The sequence below is a fragment of the Cyprinodon tularosa genome, unplaced genomic scaffold (genome assembly GCF_016077235.1).
Source record: "Cyprinodon tularosa strain WSP-4 unplaced genomic scaffold, ASM1607723v1 ctg494, whole genome shotgun sequence".
NCBI lineage: Eukaryota > Metazoa > Chordata > Actinopteri > Cyprinodontiformes > Cyprinodontidae > Cyprinodon > Cyprinodon tularosa.
In genome coordinates, this window is record NW_024039223.1 from 10,648 (window position 1) to 27,283 (window position 16,636).

The 16,636-nt window shown below is 39.7% G+C and overlaps 1 protein-coding gene across 1 annotated transcript; it reads left to right on the plus strand.

The window, feature by feature from the left end:
* Positions 1 to 740: 740 nt before the first annotated feature.
* LOC119794833 lies at positions 741 to 4,193 on the plus strand. Its single transcript, XM_038302541.1, has 3 exons — positions 741 to 1,005; positions 1,555 to 2,030; positions 4,062 to 4,193. The coding sequence occupies exons 1-3, from the start codon at positions 774 to 776 to the stop codon at positions 4,191 to 4,193; spliced, it is 840 nt and encodes a 279-aa protein (XP_038158469.1). The 5' UTR covers positions 741 to 773.
* Positions 4,194 to 16,636: the final 12,443 nt, after the last annotated feature.

The window sequence follows — 16,636 nt, forward strand, 5'->3', positions numbered from 1 at the left end:
TCTTATGATTACAGTAATTAGTACCATTTACCTGCCTTAAAAAAAACTGGCAATAGCTTAACTTTTACACATGACTAAACATCAAAATTGTCAGTGGAGAGATAAGTTAGTAACAACATTAGACATAAAAGGTGTCAGGATTTTTCTTTGATGAACCCAGAATGCACACCACACACACGGAGCTAATCTTGAAGGTTTATTGAAAGTACAGAGTTGTGGAAGAAGTTAACCAGAGGCTTTACCGGACTAGAACTGGCCGTGTACATGTCAGCATCAGCTGCAGTAATCCACAGGGAACAGCTAGAGCTCCTCAAGAGACAGAGTCTGCAGTAATCCGCAGGACAACAGAGTGAGTTTTTGGTGAAGCAGAGTCTGTAATAAATCCACAGGACCACAGAGAGTATAACTGAGCTGCTGTAAACCCAGGTGCGGATGAGAGAGTTCACAGGGCAGAAGGCAAAGATCCAGCAGTGCAGCAACAGAAGCACAGAACCTGACTGGCGAGGTGTTGGGTTAGTAGTGACTGAATACGAACTGGCGGGGAAGAGCTAACTGAGGGAGGCTTTTGTAGAGAGGCTGGCAGGTGGAGTGAGTATAGACTAATTGATCCTTCACAGGTGTGACTAATCGGTCTTTGACAGTGTGCGTCACTTCCGCAAAAGCGCAATGCATTTAGGGTAGTTAGCGCCATTTCTGTGGTGAAGAGACAGCAGCAACTAACAACAGAAAACTAACAGAGAGTAGAGGTGTTCTAGTTGCTTCCGTTGGAAATAATGGGACACTGGTGCTGCGTCAAAGGATGCAACAGTAATTCTAAACAGAAAACAGCAGATGGGGCCTTACGGTTTTTCGTATTCCCCACTTGGAAAAAAAAATACGGACCGCAGACAGAGGACTTAACAAAGAGGCGTCGGGCTGCATGGGTCGCTGCTGTAAGAAGGAAAGACATCACGTTTCATAAAATATCTCCTCATGCTCGTGTTTGCTCTCGGCATTTTCAAAAAGGTAAGTCCTTATAAATATACACTAATAGAAATCAACACGCTGAAATGGTTTGCTTATAAAGTTGCAGAAGTTCATGTAAACCTACTGAAACATGCTGTGGAAGAGAAGCGGAAAGTGATGTTTGTTTTGTTTATTTCTTTTTTAGACCGCTAAAATTTAATAAATAATGCATTCTCTGTATATAATCATTTACACAATCTGCAATACAATTTTTTTTTTAAATGAATAAATATATGTAAATACACTGTACATATAAAAACACTGTACATACCCACTCGTCAGCCAACTCACTGTATTTATTTATCCTGTGCAATCTACTTAAGTATAATCCTTTGTTCGTCTGTAAGCTTTTCAGTTTATTTATTTACCTCTGGCCTTACTAGTCCGATGTACTTGTGCTGTTTCGGTATAGCAAATTTCCCCACTGTGGGACACATAAGGTTATCTTAATTTATTACACATCTAATCTAATGGGCTCTGTTATTTAGGTGCTTTATATAGTGTTTTGAATAGATGTGTAAAACACTCAACCTTTCATCTACTTTGCAGGTCAACCCGCATATGAGATGATGGAGACTGACCCAGACTGGGCTCCATCCCTGCATCTGGGCCACACTGACATCAAACCAACAGACACAGACCGCTCTTTAAGACGTGGTTATCGGGAACAGCTGAAAAAGAATGCCCTGCAAGCAACTGAAACGGGGCTCCATCGGGCTGATGAAATCCTTGAGCAACAGGATGAAGTAACACATGAGGCGACAGAGAACCCTAACCAGCAACAGACTGACACGCAGAAGGCTGCTGAAAACGTTGGCCGGCCAAACACCAAAGATGACACAGAAGGTGGTCGTCAGGAAGGACAGACAGAATGTAACCTGTGTGTGCTCAGGTGTGCAGAGATGAACCATCTTTTGGAAGAAAACAGAGAGCTGCGGCGTGAACTTGATGAGCTGCGGATCTCTGATTGCTTCTTTGGAGACACTAATGAAAAAGTCCAGTACTATACGGGTCTACCAAACTTGGTGACCTTTATGGCTTTGTTTAATTTTATGCTGCCTCTCATGTCTGCTCAAAATAAAATTCTCAGTCCATTTCAAATGCTTCTGTTAACCTTCATGCGTCTGAGATTGGATCTGCCCTCACAACACCTTGCTTATCTCTTCTGTGTTTCACCAAAGACAGTGTACAGAACATTCAATGAAATGGTGTCATTTTTATATGCAAATCTAAAGCGTGCAATTGTGTGGCCAGATAGAGACACCTTGCACAAAATTATGCCTCATCCGTTTGTGGAGGCCTTTGGACATAGAGTCACAGTGATTAGTGACTGTTTTGAAATTTTCACAGAGAAACCAGCTAATAAATGAATGCCAGATCAAGTACTGTTTCAACTTTCTTCTTCTTTTTTTATTCTTCTTTTCACACAAATATTTGAAAATTTGAAAAATAACAGCAAAACAAATATAAGTTTCACCATCACTTCAAATATTAACAATGTTTCTGAAGTTGTAAAAATGTGTGTACAATAAAGAGTGGAGTTTGAAATTTGAAACAAGCGTTGTTATTATCTTTTCAATCAAGCAGAGAATTTATGAAAATGCAATACAAAATCTCAAATACATAAATAATGCAGAACAGTGCAAAGCTTCAAATGTTTTACTTTGTCTTCCTCCCTCGTATATAGCAGATTGCTCTTTAGATTAAATTAGACGATTTTCATTTTCCCTGGACTTGTTTTCACTGTGGTCTTCCGTAGAGATATGACCTAACAGGTGATATCTGTGAAGAAGACTGCAGATCCCAGTGAAAACAGGCCTGGGTAAAGTGAACAGCAAATACAGTGTGCAACTTATCAATGTGCAAAAATTCTGACAAGTTTTTCCGTTCAGTCTGATGAGCAGCACAAACTACTCTAATAACTGCAGCGATCTGTGCAACTGCCCACAACATCTGCCTTGTCACTGTAATAATAATATATAATATCGTTCCCTAGCAGCTTTAGAAAGTTTGTCTGGGTAGGGTATCCGTTCAGTTTTCTTGTTCTTTTCCATTTAACTGATAATCCTCGCTGCTGGCTTGCAGCGCTATCCTCTTGTTTTCTGCTGTTTTGTTTTTCTTCCGCTCACCACAAAAATGGCGCTAGGGGGCGTGTCAGTCACGTGGCTGACAAAGACCGATTACTGAGGGAGTGGAGGCTTACTACCCAACCAGGGCGAACTAAAGGAGAAAAAGGAAACCTGAGATACTGGGAAATTAAAGAACACTGGGAATCCCAGGAGACTAGAGGATGATGGAGAACTAAAAAACATTAGAAAACGCTGGGGAAAACTAGAGAGCAGGGGTAGGATTCAGGAACTAGAGAGTGCTGGAAAAATCCAGGAACTAGAGAGTGCTGAATAACTTCGGGAACTAAAAAGCGCTAGGATAACACAGAAACTAGATTGACTTAGGAACCAGAAAACGCACGGAAGGCGCAGGAACTAAGAGTGCTAGAACAACTCAAACTAGAAATCGCTAAGATAACTCAGGAACTAGAGAGCGCTGGAAAAACCAAAAAACTAGAGATGGCTTGAATAACTTCAGGAACTAAAAAGCGCTAGGATAACAGGAACTAAAATAACTTAGGAACCAGTGAGTGGTGGGAGGGTGCAGGAATCTTGAGTATGCAGGGCCCTTGTGAGCACAGAACCCTTTGAGAGTATAGGAACCTTGAGAGCACAGGGACCTTGTGTGAGCACAGGGACCCTTGAAAGCGCTAGAACCTTGTGAGCATTGGAACCTTGAAACCACTGGAACCTTTGAGGGCTCAGGAACCATGAGAGACCACAGGAACCATGAGAGACCACAGGAACCGTGAGAGAGCACAGGAACCTTGAGAGAGTGCATGAAGCTTGTGAGAGCAGGGACCTTGTTAGCACTGGAACCTTGTGAGCTCTGGAACCTTCTTAACGCTGAAACGTTGTGAGCGCTGGAACCTTGTTAAAGCTGAAACGTTGTGAGCGCTGGAACCTTGTTAAAGCTGAACCTTGTGAGCCCTGGAACCTTGTGAGCAGTGGAACCGTTGGAACCTTGTGAGCTCTGGAACCTTCTTAACGCTGAAACGTTGTGAGCGCTGGAACCTTGTTAAAGCTGAACCTTGTGAGCCCTGGAACCTTGTGAGCAGTGGAACCGTTGGAACCTTGTGAGCGCTGGAACCTTGTGAGCACTGGAACCTTGTTAGTGCTGTAACCTTGTTAGCACTAGAACCTTGTTAGCTCTGTAACCTTGTGAGCGCTGGAACCTTGTGAGTGCTAGAAACTTGTAACCACCAGAACCTTCCTGCGCTAGGAGAGCACAGGAACCTTGTGAGCCCAGTAACCCTTGAGAGTGCAGGGCAGTGACAGCTGCTAGAAGTGTGGCAGCGACTTGGCCAGATGGAGTCAACAGTGGACGGCCCAGCATGGCAGACGGCAGAGCAGCAGAGCTCGATGAAAGCATCGCGGGGGACTTCCTCGGCGAGGCAGAGTCATCCGTTGATGACATACCGTTGTCTCCGGTGGTGGGCGTCACGGGGGGCGACCCCGGTGGAGCAGAGCCAGAGGCGGGTTTTGCGGAGGGCGACCCTGGCGGAACAGAGCCAGAGGTGGGCGTTGCGGAGGGAGACACACAGGATTTTGCTTTCAGCAGCCGGCCGGAACATGTTTTCGGTGACCAACAGGGCTTGACCTTCGGTGGCTGGCAGGACTGAGCACATGGAGGCCAACACCTTGCTTTCGGCGGCCAGCAGGAAATTATGCAGTAAGTTGTGTAATAACTGTAATATAAGAGAATGACAATATATTTCATAATTGTTCAAGAATTACAAGAGATTGATTTTTTGCTAATTTTGCCAGTCTTTGTTTATAACAGAGACTGTATTATTACTGCAGAAAAGTAAAAAGATGGGTGTTGAAAATACTCCAGTATCCCTTGAATTACGTAAGAAGTCCATGTAAGTAGGCAGAAAGAAAAGAAACAACAATGACTGCAGATAAAGGAAAATATGTGGGGGGCTACAGGCAAGAAGAGGGTAAAGGGTTGAAAAATGGAGATGAGAAATTATGTTATGTATATTCCCGGCAAGTGACGCAGGCACATTCCATCTGAGATCCCATCAGCTGTCAAATTGGGAAAGAAATGATGATTTGGAAGCGGCAGGAATCTCAAAATGTCTTGGACTATAGGCACACCACTGAGACCTAATCAAAACACAATCATGTTTGGCGCCTGAACAGAAGCATGCCGGCCTAAACCAATACCACTTAAAGTCTCCACTCTCATTCAAGTACAGGCAACTCTGAGGTCACTCTTTTTATCACACACATAATCATGCACACAGAAAAAAACATTAGCTTGTAGTCACGCATGAAAAAAACATATTCTGTCCCACGTAATCACAGTTTGGACTATTTCAAACGAACCTCTGCTTGTAGGTATCAATATGATGTTTGAAACTTCCCAGTTAAGGAATTGCTGTTATCACTCTGTATTACCTATGAGTTGAGTTTATCTTCATTATACAGATATTCATTTCAAAATCTTTCCCTCTGTTGCTGGTTATTGGTGTGACAGGCCCACTTACCGGAGGCACTGCTGCTGGATTTAGGAATAAACCAAATGCTTCTTCACCTGAATTTACCTGACCATTCAAATTCCCTGTCCCTCAAGACAGCGCTTATGTGCCCATAGTCAAGCCCACAGCCCACTTACTGAGGTGTGACAGCGTTACGACTAACCGGCTCCCTGGTCAGCATTCTCAGTGTTAATCCACAGAGATAGGCCAAATGCTGACCACTAGCAAGTAATTGCTTGGAATAGGCTCTGGCAAAGCTACTTGGATCTTTGAACAGGTGTCTGAATGTGAAAGAGTTTTTTTTTCTTTCTGTGATCTACTTCGTTCTGCTTACCTTAGCTCTTTCAATTGGGAGATATCAGTGATAAAGTCTAATCTGCAATAATATTTGTGATATGGGTTTTTGGAAATATTCTCCAGCTTTTTCACAAATATGAAATGTTTATTTTTCTGTCCAAGAGGAAGCCTCTCCTTATTGACCACCTCCTTTTTAATTTGAGATTATTTCTTTAGAAAACAAAGAAGAAGAGTTGTTAAGGCTCAGCTGTGTCAAGAGCCCTATCATATCCTCTTGATTTCACCAATGAGGGAGAAGATGTGAGAGGCTTTTGTTTTTTAAATGTAGAAATGTATTAAATCAGAATATATAGTCTTAAAATGAGATTTAGAAGATCTAACACCTGCTCTTTTCCTCTTCATGTAATTGGAGTTGCAGAAATTTTGATGATGAGTGGATTTGACCATTGATAAGGATATATAAGTTGGGATTCAAAAACATGGTGATCTGAAGGGAGGTGCATGCCAAAAACACAACTACAGCATGACAGCAGGTGTCCAAAAAGGCAGTCTACAAGAATGGATAAAAGCTGGAACAACCCAAAGGTTTCTGTGGGGTATTGTGGGGCAGGGGAGTAGACTAAAAACACAAGGGAATTGGATGAACAAGAAAAAGAAGCAAAACTACTTTGTTTAAAAAAAAAAGAAGAAGAAGCAGGGAAATTCGAGAACCCTGACACTTAGCTGTCCTTTTGAGAAGGATTATGGGGTTTAAGTGCTACAGTGTAGTTTCAGAGATACAAGTCCACAGACAGCACCCCAAAGCTTGGTATCAACTTAACACTGACACACCACACCATGGCTTCAGAGATTATAGGAGGTCTAGATGTGCCTTTTTGACACAAAGTGCAGTGTTGTATACTTTAACACTCCCTTTCTCTTCATTTTCTTTTCCTCTCTTCTGCTCTTGTCTCCCTCGCAGACCCTTTCTGTGAAGTGGCACAGAAGAGAAAGAGCTGAACGCCTGTGTCTGCTTACTGGGGCAAGTGAACATTTGAAGTGACAGAGGGTGAAGCTGGCTTGAGTGCTGGAGAAAATGCCTCTGAGCTAAGTGAAGGACCATTAGGGAGACAGTGATAAGATTCATGCATGTAGACAGAGCCTACAGAATGTTCACCTTGAACAGTTTGGTTTCATCTGCCTTGGAGAGCAATCACACCAGGAGAGTGTTGTATCAAACTCCAATCAAACTCCATTTCAGTTGACAACAAAATCAAATTGATTTACACTCAGGTCAAAATGTGCTATGGCCTACACAACCTGTTATTACTCATGCACAGTGGCTGACTATTATTGAAAAGCCACTTTTGTCAGCTTTCGGTTTTTAACAACTCAAAAGAAAGCTTTTAAGGGTGACCATGACATTGATGAACTGAGAACCACTTGTCAAAGACAACACTTGAAGGGTTAGGATTGAAACAATGTTATTCGTATATATGAGCAGTGGTCATCTTCAGGTAAACAGTGTCTATTCATTTTTGCTTTTTACAAATTTTTGGGTGAAAGTTTCGTCTTGCTGTTTGTCATGTTTAGCATGCAAGGACAAGTAAAAACGGAAAGACAAGGCTGACTTTAATGTTATGATAGTTTGTGAGGTGTCTTGCAATATTCTATTGCAAAGTTTAGAAAAAATGCTTATAAAAATGGGGAAAAAATGATTAAACCAAAAGAAGGAAGAAAAATAGTGGGACGTATAAAGTTTTTGTTATTAGCCAGTTTTTGGTCAGCACAAAAATAGATAGTTATGCTATACATAAGCTCTTGTATTTAAATTTAAACATCTGTGAATAATTGTGTAAAAATATACACAGTCAAATTGGTTTTACTTGTAACAGTGCATACTTAGTTGGAAAAAAAAAACGAAAACACCCATAAAAATCAGTATAAAGTTGTAATTTTCACCTGAAGTATCTTAACAAATATAAATAATTCATTATATGTTTAACTTTGTTTAACTTAACTACAAGTCAGTGAACACAACCTCTCGAACTTGACGGTTCATCTCTTACCTCCTATAGGTGCACAGCTCTCTCTGTAACTTTTGAAATATTTCGTAATGTAGTTTGTATCAAAACTCAGCTGACAGCTGGAGGAGGAAAGGCAGGAGGCTTGCATGGGTACAGTGAGGGGATACAGACTGACCTAACTGTTTGCTAAGACTGCTTTATGACTAAAGTAAGAAATGTTAAGCTGCATTACATGATAGGCTACACTACTTAATAGTTAGTATCACAGCTAAAAGTACCAAACACTAGAATAATAACTATCTTTACTTGTTTACTATACTTAAAAAAATTGTAAATTTTGTTTGTTTGGTTTCTGTGCTTTTAAAAGTCTTAGATTTGTGTCAACAGCTGTTTTTAGAGGTTACTATGACTAGAATAAAGGGCTTTAATGTTTGAAAGCAAAGCTCAATAATTTATGTCTAAGATTACATATGGGGACTGTAAATCTGCAGCACTTTGCTGCTGAAAAGATACACCTCAGACATCCGTGTTAAATATCTGCAGTTTTCTCTTTATATTTCAGGTATGCTTTTAATATGGCTGGCTAGAAGACAGACACAAAACATTTTGAGAGTATTTGTTTTGTTACCTTGAAAGATCATCCCAATTATTTTTTATGGACCCTTAACTTTTTATTTTATTGTTTAAAAAGATATTACTGGATCAGTAAAGTAGCCACTAAATTGAAGCTCAAACAACACACTACTTTTTTTTTTTTTTAACTTATAAAGCTGTTATTTATATTTTCAAATATTTCCAGGTGCTGGAAATATTTTGGAGTGTGTTAATGTTTTTTTTTTATCACAATTTTATCAGAGAAAAACAAGACAAAACACTTTTTATGAAAATAAATAATTCCCTTTTGAATTCTATTTTACAGGCTCCAAAAATTGATCTGAAATAGAAATGGTTCCTTTATCCAGTGCCTCTGACTTCAGCATATGAAGTGAAGGCCAGTTTTCAAGTTGGTAAATTCACTAATATTGTAGGATCTGTACATGCTATATGCTACAGTACATATAATATCAGGTTGCTCTGTTACAGTCAGTATACAATCACACACAAAAATAGACCACATGTAGTCTGGCTGGCTTAGTCTCTGACTATCTACTAGGAACACACTGAGTAAATCTACCTTACCTTACCTGAGTAAATAAATCTTATCTTTCAATTTCAATTTCTTTAAGATCCACTATGAACCTTTGTTTCAGCTCAGGTTTGATGCACAACAAAATAACTCCTTCAGTTGTTCAGGATTAATAAATCATAAAGCTTTTCCAATCAAGCAGGGTAGATCTAAGATTATGATGTAGAGCACAGCAAAATCTGAAGTGCATTATCTGTTCTGAAATCTTCAAAAAAAATTTCTTGGTAGTTATTGTTTAATCATAATTAAATAAGATGTTTTTTCACACCACCCTGACTATATAAGAACTGCCATTTTCATGAAACCTTATATAAGTTAATATCTTTATTTCCTTTTACGAAGAAGGATAATTGTTATTTTTATTGTTGTTTTCTAACCACAGAACAAATTAATAAATGTACTTCATTTGCTTTTGAGTAAACTTGCAATGCTGATGATCATTAATTTCTAACCAGTTATTTATATATATATATATATATATATATATATATATATATATATATATATATATATATATATATATATATATATATATATATATATATATATATATATATATATATATACATTAACATAGTTTTTTCTTCCGCTCTTCATTTGCTTTTGAGTAAACTTGCTATGCTGATGATCATTAATTTCTAACCAGTTATTTATATATATATATATATATATATATATATATATATATATATATATATATATATATATATATATATATATACATTAACATAGTTTTTTCTTCCGCTCTAAAATATATAAGAAGATTGCACCCAGCATGTTTCGTGTCTAATGTTTAGCCATCCATATTAACGGTATAACTGAAATATAAAGAAAAAACCTACAGATATTTAACTAATGTTTCTAAGTTGTATCTTTTTAGCTCTTTGTTTTGAGTGTTAAAGATTTACAGTCTCTGTGTGTAATCTTTAGAAATTATTAATTATTGAGCATTATTAAACACTAAAACCAATCATTCTAATCAAGGAACCTCAGAAAACAGCTGTTGACACAAATCTTGTAGACCTTTAATAACAAAGTAACTAAACAAACTGAACTGACATTGTATGTTTTTTCTGTTCTAAAATACTTTTAGAAAACATAAATATAAACCTGGCAACTGTCCATCCATCTTCTTCCGCTTAATCCGTTAGGGTCAAGGTAGGGCTAGTGCCTATCTCCAGCAGTACATAGCAGGGCAACACAGAGACACACAACCATGCACACGTAGACGCCTAAGGAAAATGTAGACACACCAATTAACCAAACAGTCAAGTTCTTTTGGGGACTGAAACAGACCAGAGTACCCAGAGAGAACCCACATACAGTACGCATGTGAAGAACATGCATATGTGGGCGAATCAAACCCAAGACCTTCTTGCTGCAAGGCAGCAGTGCATCAGATTGCACCATTGTGCAGCCTCTAGTTACCAACTAAGTACAGGTAATATTCTTGGGTAGTTTTTGGTACTTTTAGCTGGGATAGTAACTATATTTACAAGTGTAGCCTAGCATGTCATGCCAATAAATAATAGCCTTACTCAACACTTTCACTTTAAATTTAAGGCACTCTTAATAAGAAGAGTGACATTCTCTTATAAACCATATAAAGACTGAAAAAAAAAATAACCTAAGCTCGTTGTGCGATTCAGAATGGAAATGAGGACAAACCAGAACATCTGCCCTTTTACTATGATTGGTAAGTCCAGAGAATACCCTTCTCTGCACCATTGGTTGGTTTTGACTTTAACTGCAAGAAATGTTTCGAAAATCACATGTGCAGAAAGAAAATTTGGCATCCCTTAATGAGTTGTGAAAAAACAAATTTAAGAATTGTTTTACTGAGTTGCAGTTGTGGTGGAAACATTCCTCAGCTCAAACAAAATGGAAACATATAGTTAATTACTTATTTGTATAAAAGATTCTTCAGGTGGTAATTTTAGATACAATCCTAACCCTGTTTGCACATCGAAATTTAGTTTGGAGATGATAAGGTAGTAAAGGGTTAAACTGATTTTGCAGGACTGTGATTTTTTTTTACAACTGAATATTTAGTTGTGCAAGTCAACATATTTTGCTGTGCAACTTCTTACATTGCAATTTACAGATGTTCACATCCAAACTGCATGTGCAGCTATTCTTGAAACATATCTATATGCAACTTTTTTGTTAAAAAAAAAAAAAAAAATCAAATATATATACATTTTTTTTTTGTTAAATGCGTTAAAATATATGTTTTAGGAGACATAATGAAAGAAGCTAGGGGGTAAAAAAGAATTTGTTAAGGTAATCTTGTTTTTAAAACATGACTGAGTTCAATCAGTAACGAAATTTTAACCTCTTCCCTGCCTAGGTTATGATGCCTTTTCTCTTCGAGAAGAGTATGGTGTGTACAGAGCTGAAAAGCACTTTTTGCTATAAAAAATGTTAAACAAAATTATAAAAAAAACACAGACTGTACTCGTACTCGTCGTCTCCCGCTTTATCCGGAACCGGGTCGCGGGGGCAGCAGACTAAGCAGAGACTCCCAGACTTCCCTCTCCGCTGACACCTCCTCCAGCTCTGCTGGGGGAAGCCCTAGACGCTCCCAGGCCAGCCGAGAGACATAGTCTCTCCAGCGTGTCCTGGGTCGTCCCCTGGGCCTCCTCCCTGTGGGACGTGCCTGGAACACCTCCCGAGGGAGGCGTCCAGGGGGCATCCGAAGAAGATGTCCGAGCCACCTCAACTGACTCCTCTCGATGTGGAGGAGAACCGGCTCTACACTGAGCCTCTCCCGAATGACCGAGCTCCTCACCCTATCTCTAAGGGAGAGCCCAGCCACCCTGCGGAGAAAGCTCATTTCAGCCGCTTGTATCCAGGATCTCGTTCTTTCGGTCATGATCCAAATTTTATGACCATAGATGAGGGTAGGAACGTAGACCGACCGGTAAATTGAGAGCTTTGCCTTTTCGCTCAGCTCTCTCTTCACCACGACAGACCGGTGCAGCGTCCGCCTTATTGCAGCAGCCGCACCGATCCGTCTATCGATCTCCCGCTCCATTCTTCCCTCACTCGTGAACAGGACCCCAAGATACTTGAACTCCTCCACTTGAGGCAGGGACTCTCCTCCAACCTGAAGGGGACAAGCCAAAAACACAGACTGAATGAAGTTAAATAAGATTAAGTGTTATTGGTATCTCGTTCAGCAAATCACTTGTTTGCCCTTTTTAATAGCCCTTTTTAATAATAATTTATTATTAAATGATTAACAAAACAATTACTATATTTAAGGTATATAAAACCAAACTAAAATAATGACTTTAATAATAACTAGTGGGTTTCCTTATGAAAAAAAATCTAACAACATTTCACCAATACTGTTATTGTAAAATGATCTGTCTATGTTATGTTCTGCATAATGCCCATTGAACACGGATTTAGTTTCCAGTTCTGATTTAGTTCCCAACCACCCCTTAAAAAGAATTAGTCAGGCACTAAGGAAAACATATAAATGTATTTGCTAATTACATTTTATGGGTAAAATTAATAGTTTTTCATTCATTTTTAAATTAGCTAACTCATTTGACTAATTAGAAACAGGTTGGTAATTTTACCAACATAGGAACAACAGTACAATGTTAAAGAGCTCTTTGTCTCCTCTCATCTAACCAGTTCTTGCAAACTTGGAAATTTCTTAAATAATTTATGTTGTTAATAACCAACCTGCTCTCCCTTGGCACAGAGCAGATTCACAAATATAGCAATGTGCCTTTATTTACACTTGTGACAGCAGAGCAAAGTGAAAATGGAACTGTGTTTGAGCAGTGAGGTGAAGGTGTGTGTATGAATGTGTATGTGATTGCAATACTAGTTATCAAAGGGTGGACAGAATTAACTGATCTGATAGTTGGTGGTGGTTATTTGGTAAGCTTCTGAGTCAACACAGGGGAAATCACAGATCCCTCCCAGTGAAGAAAAAAAATCAAGGTCACAAACTGAGTTTTTTTTTTTTTGTAACCACCAAGTAGATGGAACTATGATAATAATGCATGCAGACAGCGAAATCAATGGAAAACTATAGGAAGAAAAACAAATGATTGAAGTCCACTTGAACAAAATCACTTTTTGAATTCCTCATTACAACCATTGTTAAAACATCACAACATCACCTGGCCCAATTTAGGGCTACTATCATATATGTGTTACATTCTCTTTCTTATTCTTACAAGCAGTATACTCATGAGCACACCATTTTTAGATCCTTCTGTTTCTTAAATGAAAAATATGGGAAAAACAAGATAGGACACGTTCTGTGCAAAGATGACCTTGGTGCATGATTTGCAAGGAGCAGCAATATCAATAATAATGAAGGAATTAATAAGCTGCTGCATTGGCCTGGGGTCCAGACTAAAAGAGGCGGTGGAAGGGGGCATGGCCAGCAGAAAAGAGAAAATGGAAAAAAGGTTGTGATGGTGTACAAGAGGGGGTGGTAAGTGCACGATTTCCTTCTCAGCAGTGTGGTGCTGCAGTCCACGCTGTCACACGTCAAAGAAGGAGCAAATCAAAGGCAGCTCTTTTGATGAATATAAAACAGAGAGTCATGCTGAGAAGCACTCTCCCCCCCTCCCATTCTAATCACACAGCCGCAGAGGAGACTGGCTGCACCAATTCAGCCCCCCACCCTCCTACACCCCAGCACAAAATGAAAGGCGAGAAGAAACAAGGAGATGGGGACAGCAAGCACACACAATAACAACAAAGGCTGCTTCATAATAGCAATAAACACTTGTTCTCTCGAGACATCTGCGCAAAACGTTGGGTGTGGTGTGATAAGATGCAGGAGAGGCTGAAATGGCATCAACAATTTTTCAACCCCCATCAGCCCTGAAAAAAGGTTATTTTTCCACAAACAACAAACAATCCAGGATTTTCCTGTGTATGAACTGTAAATTTTTCCAACTCCGAGGAGAAAATATATAGTTTAAATTTGCTTCAAAGCAGCTGGATTGCTAAGAAACAATACTGAATGCAAATTGTTTTCTTTGCAACACAAAAATGCTAAGTAAAACTGTCAAATATATTTTCTACTAATTAGAAACCTTATTTTGACAAGAAAATTGAATGTCCTTGCTTGCAGCTTTCAAAAGCAATTAATAATCTGGCTACTCTGTTTTAAGTGTTACATATTAGGGACATAGGCATGATCTTTAACATTCTTTTAAGATTTTCTACTTCTTATTTTTGGATTTCAGTATTACATTTTAATCAAGAATCTTCTCTAATTTCAACCAAATCCAAGTATCATGGCTTATATTCCCTTGGAAATTGCTTCACCATTGGTCCCCAGGCAGTACTTGTGTGTGACACCAAAGCCCATTCCCACCCAAGTCCGAAGCCCAGAGAGTGACACATGCATTGGTGTCACTGCTGTTTCACCTCCTGCCTGCTGAGGTATGAGGCAATTTCCTCCGAGGGGCGCATGGTGAGAGAGAGCGTAAAGGGCTAGCCGCAGCCCAACTCTACTGCTCTCTTTGATACTGTCAAGGAAGAGTAATGGCTCTCTGCAGCAAAGCCACCACAAAACTAATGTAGTGTGACTTTGGTTCTCTCTTCCAACAGATTACCACTACAGTGAGGAAGAAGGGGATGATGAGATGACAGCCATACTGTGAAACATGTAAAGATGAGGAAAAAATACCCCCAAAAAACTATACAAGAATACTAAAAATATTCTTACAGCTACTATTAGTCATTCTTTACTTATAATGTACTCTAGGTTTAGTTAGCTGCAGTTGCCAAATTCCTACTAAACAGGCAAAATCTAACTAGTTTTAATCTTTTGCTTACTGTTTTAACCTGATATAACATACACAAAACTTATTTTTTCCTCTTAAGGTAAAGTAGACCCCAGACTCCTAATATCCACATGAATACAATTTTAATACATAAAATAATACCAAAAATAAGGATGTTAAGGGTAAATGCAAGGTATGATGACAGGTGTAGGTTAGGCCAAAAAAGTGAACTATGAAGTTATAGTACTGGGTCTTCTAGAGAATATGTCAATTTGACCGCAATACCTTACAATAAGCACATGTGGATAAATATGTAAAATGAAATAGACTTTGTAACAACTACCGTAGGAGCCAAACTACTCGAGAAAGGGTTTTGAATGCCTTACGGCATCATTATTTTTATTTATTTTTACAGATTCGTTGTCTACAATCAGAGCCTACATACATATTCTATGGCTCAGTGTAGCTGTATTCATCCATACATTTTCTTCCGCTTTATCCGGGGCTGGGTCGCAGAGGCAGCAGTCTAAGCAGACATGCCCAGACTTTCCGATCCACACACACCTCCTCCAGCTGCCCTGGGGGGACCCAGAGGTGAAACCAGGCCAGCTCAGAGACATAGTCCCTCCAGCGTGTCCTGGGCATTCCATGAGGCCTCCTCCCAATAGGATGTGCCTGGGATACCTCCCTAGGGAGGCGACCAGGAGTCACCCAGAACAGATGCCCGAGCCACCTCAGCTGGTTCTTTTCGACGTGGAGGAGCAACAACTCTACTCCAAGCTGCTCCATGGTAACTGAGCTCCTCACCTGATCTTGAATCCAGCTTGTGAAGGAAACTTTTTTTCAGCTGCTTGTATTCAGGTCTTCAGTTCCAGATCTCATGACCATAGATGAGGGTGGGACTCTAGATCAGTAAATCCAGAGCTTTCCCCTCACCACTACAGTCTGATAAAGAGACAGCATCACCGATCCATCTATCGACCTCATGCGCCATCTGTCTCTCACTCGTGTACAAGACCCAAAGATATTCAAACTCTTCCACTTGAAACAAGGACTCTCCTCCGATCTGAAGAGGTCGAGGACCAAGGCCTCTGTACATAGGCTGTGTGCGCTAACCACTGCATTCCCGAAGCACGCCCCTGAAGGTCCTGGTTTGATGAGGCCAACAGGACAACGTCATCTGCAAATACTGAGGTTCCCAAACCAGACACCCTCCGATCCCTGGCTGCGCCTATAAATTCTGTCCATATAAGTTATGAATAGAACAAGGGCAGCCCTGGTGGAGACTGACATGCTCCGGGAACAAGTCTGACTTACTGCTGGCAATACCAACCAAGCTCCTGCTGCGGTCATACAGAGAATGGACAGCCTTTAACAGAGGGCCTGGGACCCCATACTCCCGGGCAACCCCACAGGGCACCACAAGGGACATGGTCGAATTCCTTCTGCAGATCCACAAAACACATGTGGACTGGTTGGGCGAACTCCCACAGACCCTCAAGCACCCAATGAAGGGTATAGAGCTGGTCCAGTGTGTCACAATCAGGTGTATTCAGGCTTAGAATATTAGGTTATAGGTTAATGATCATCGTAATGATGATTTTTTCTTCTAAAAAAAAAAGTTAAACATGCTATCAACTTAAAGATGGGTCTTCTATACGAAATACTTTTTTTTGTTATGTTACTACTAATACAGGTGGAAACACACCTTAAGGTAATTAAACAATGATAAAAATATTAATCTAAAACGACAACTTTGTTGTGAAGATATTTACAA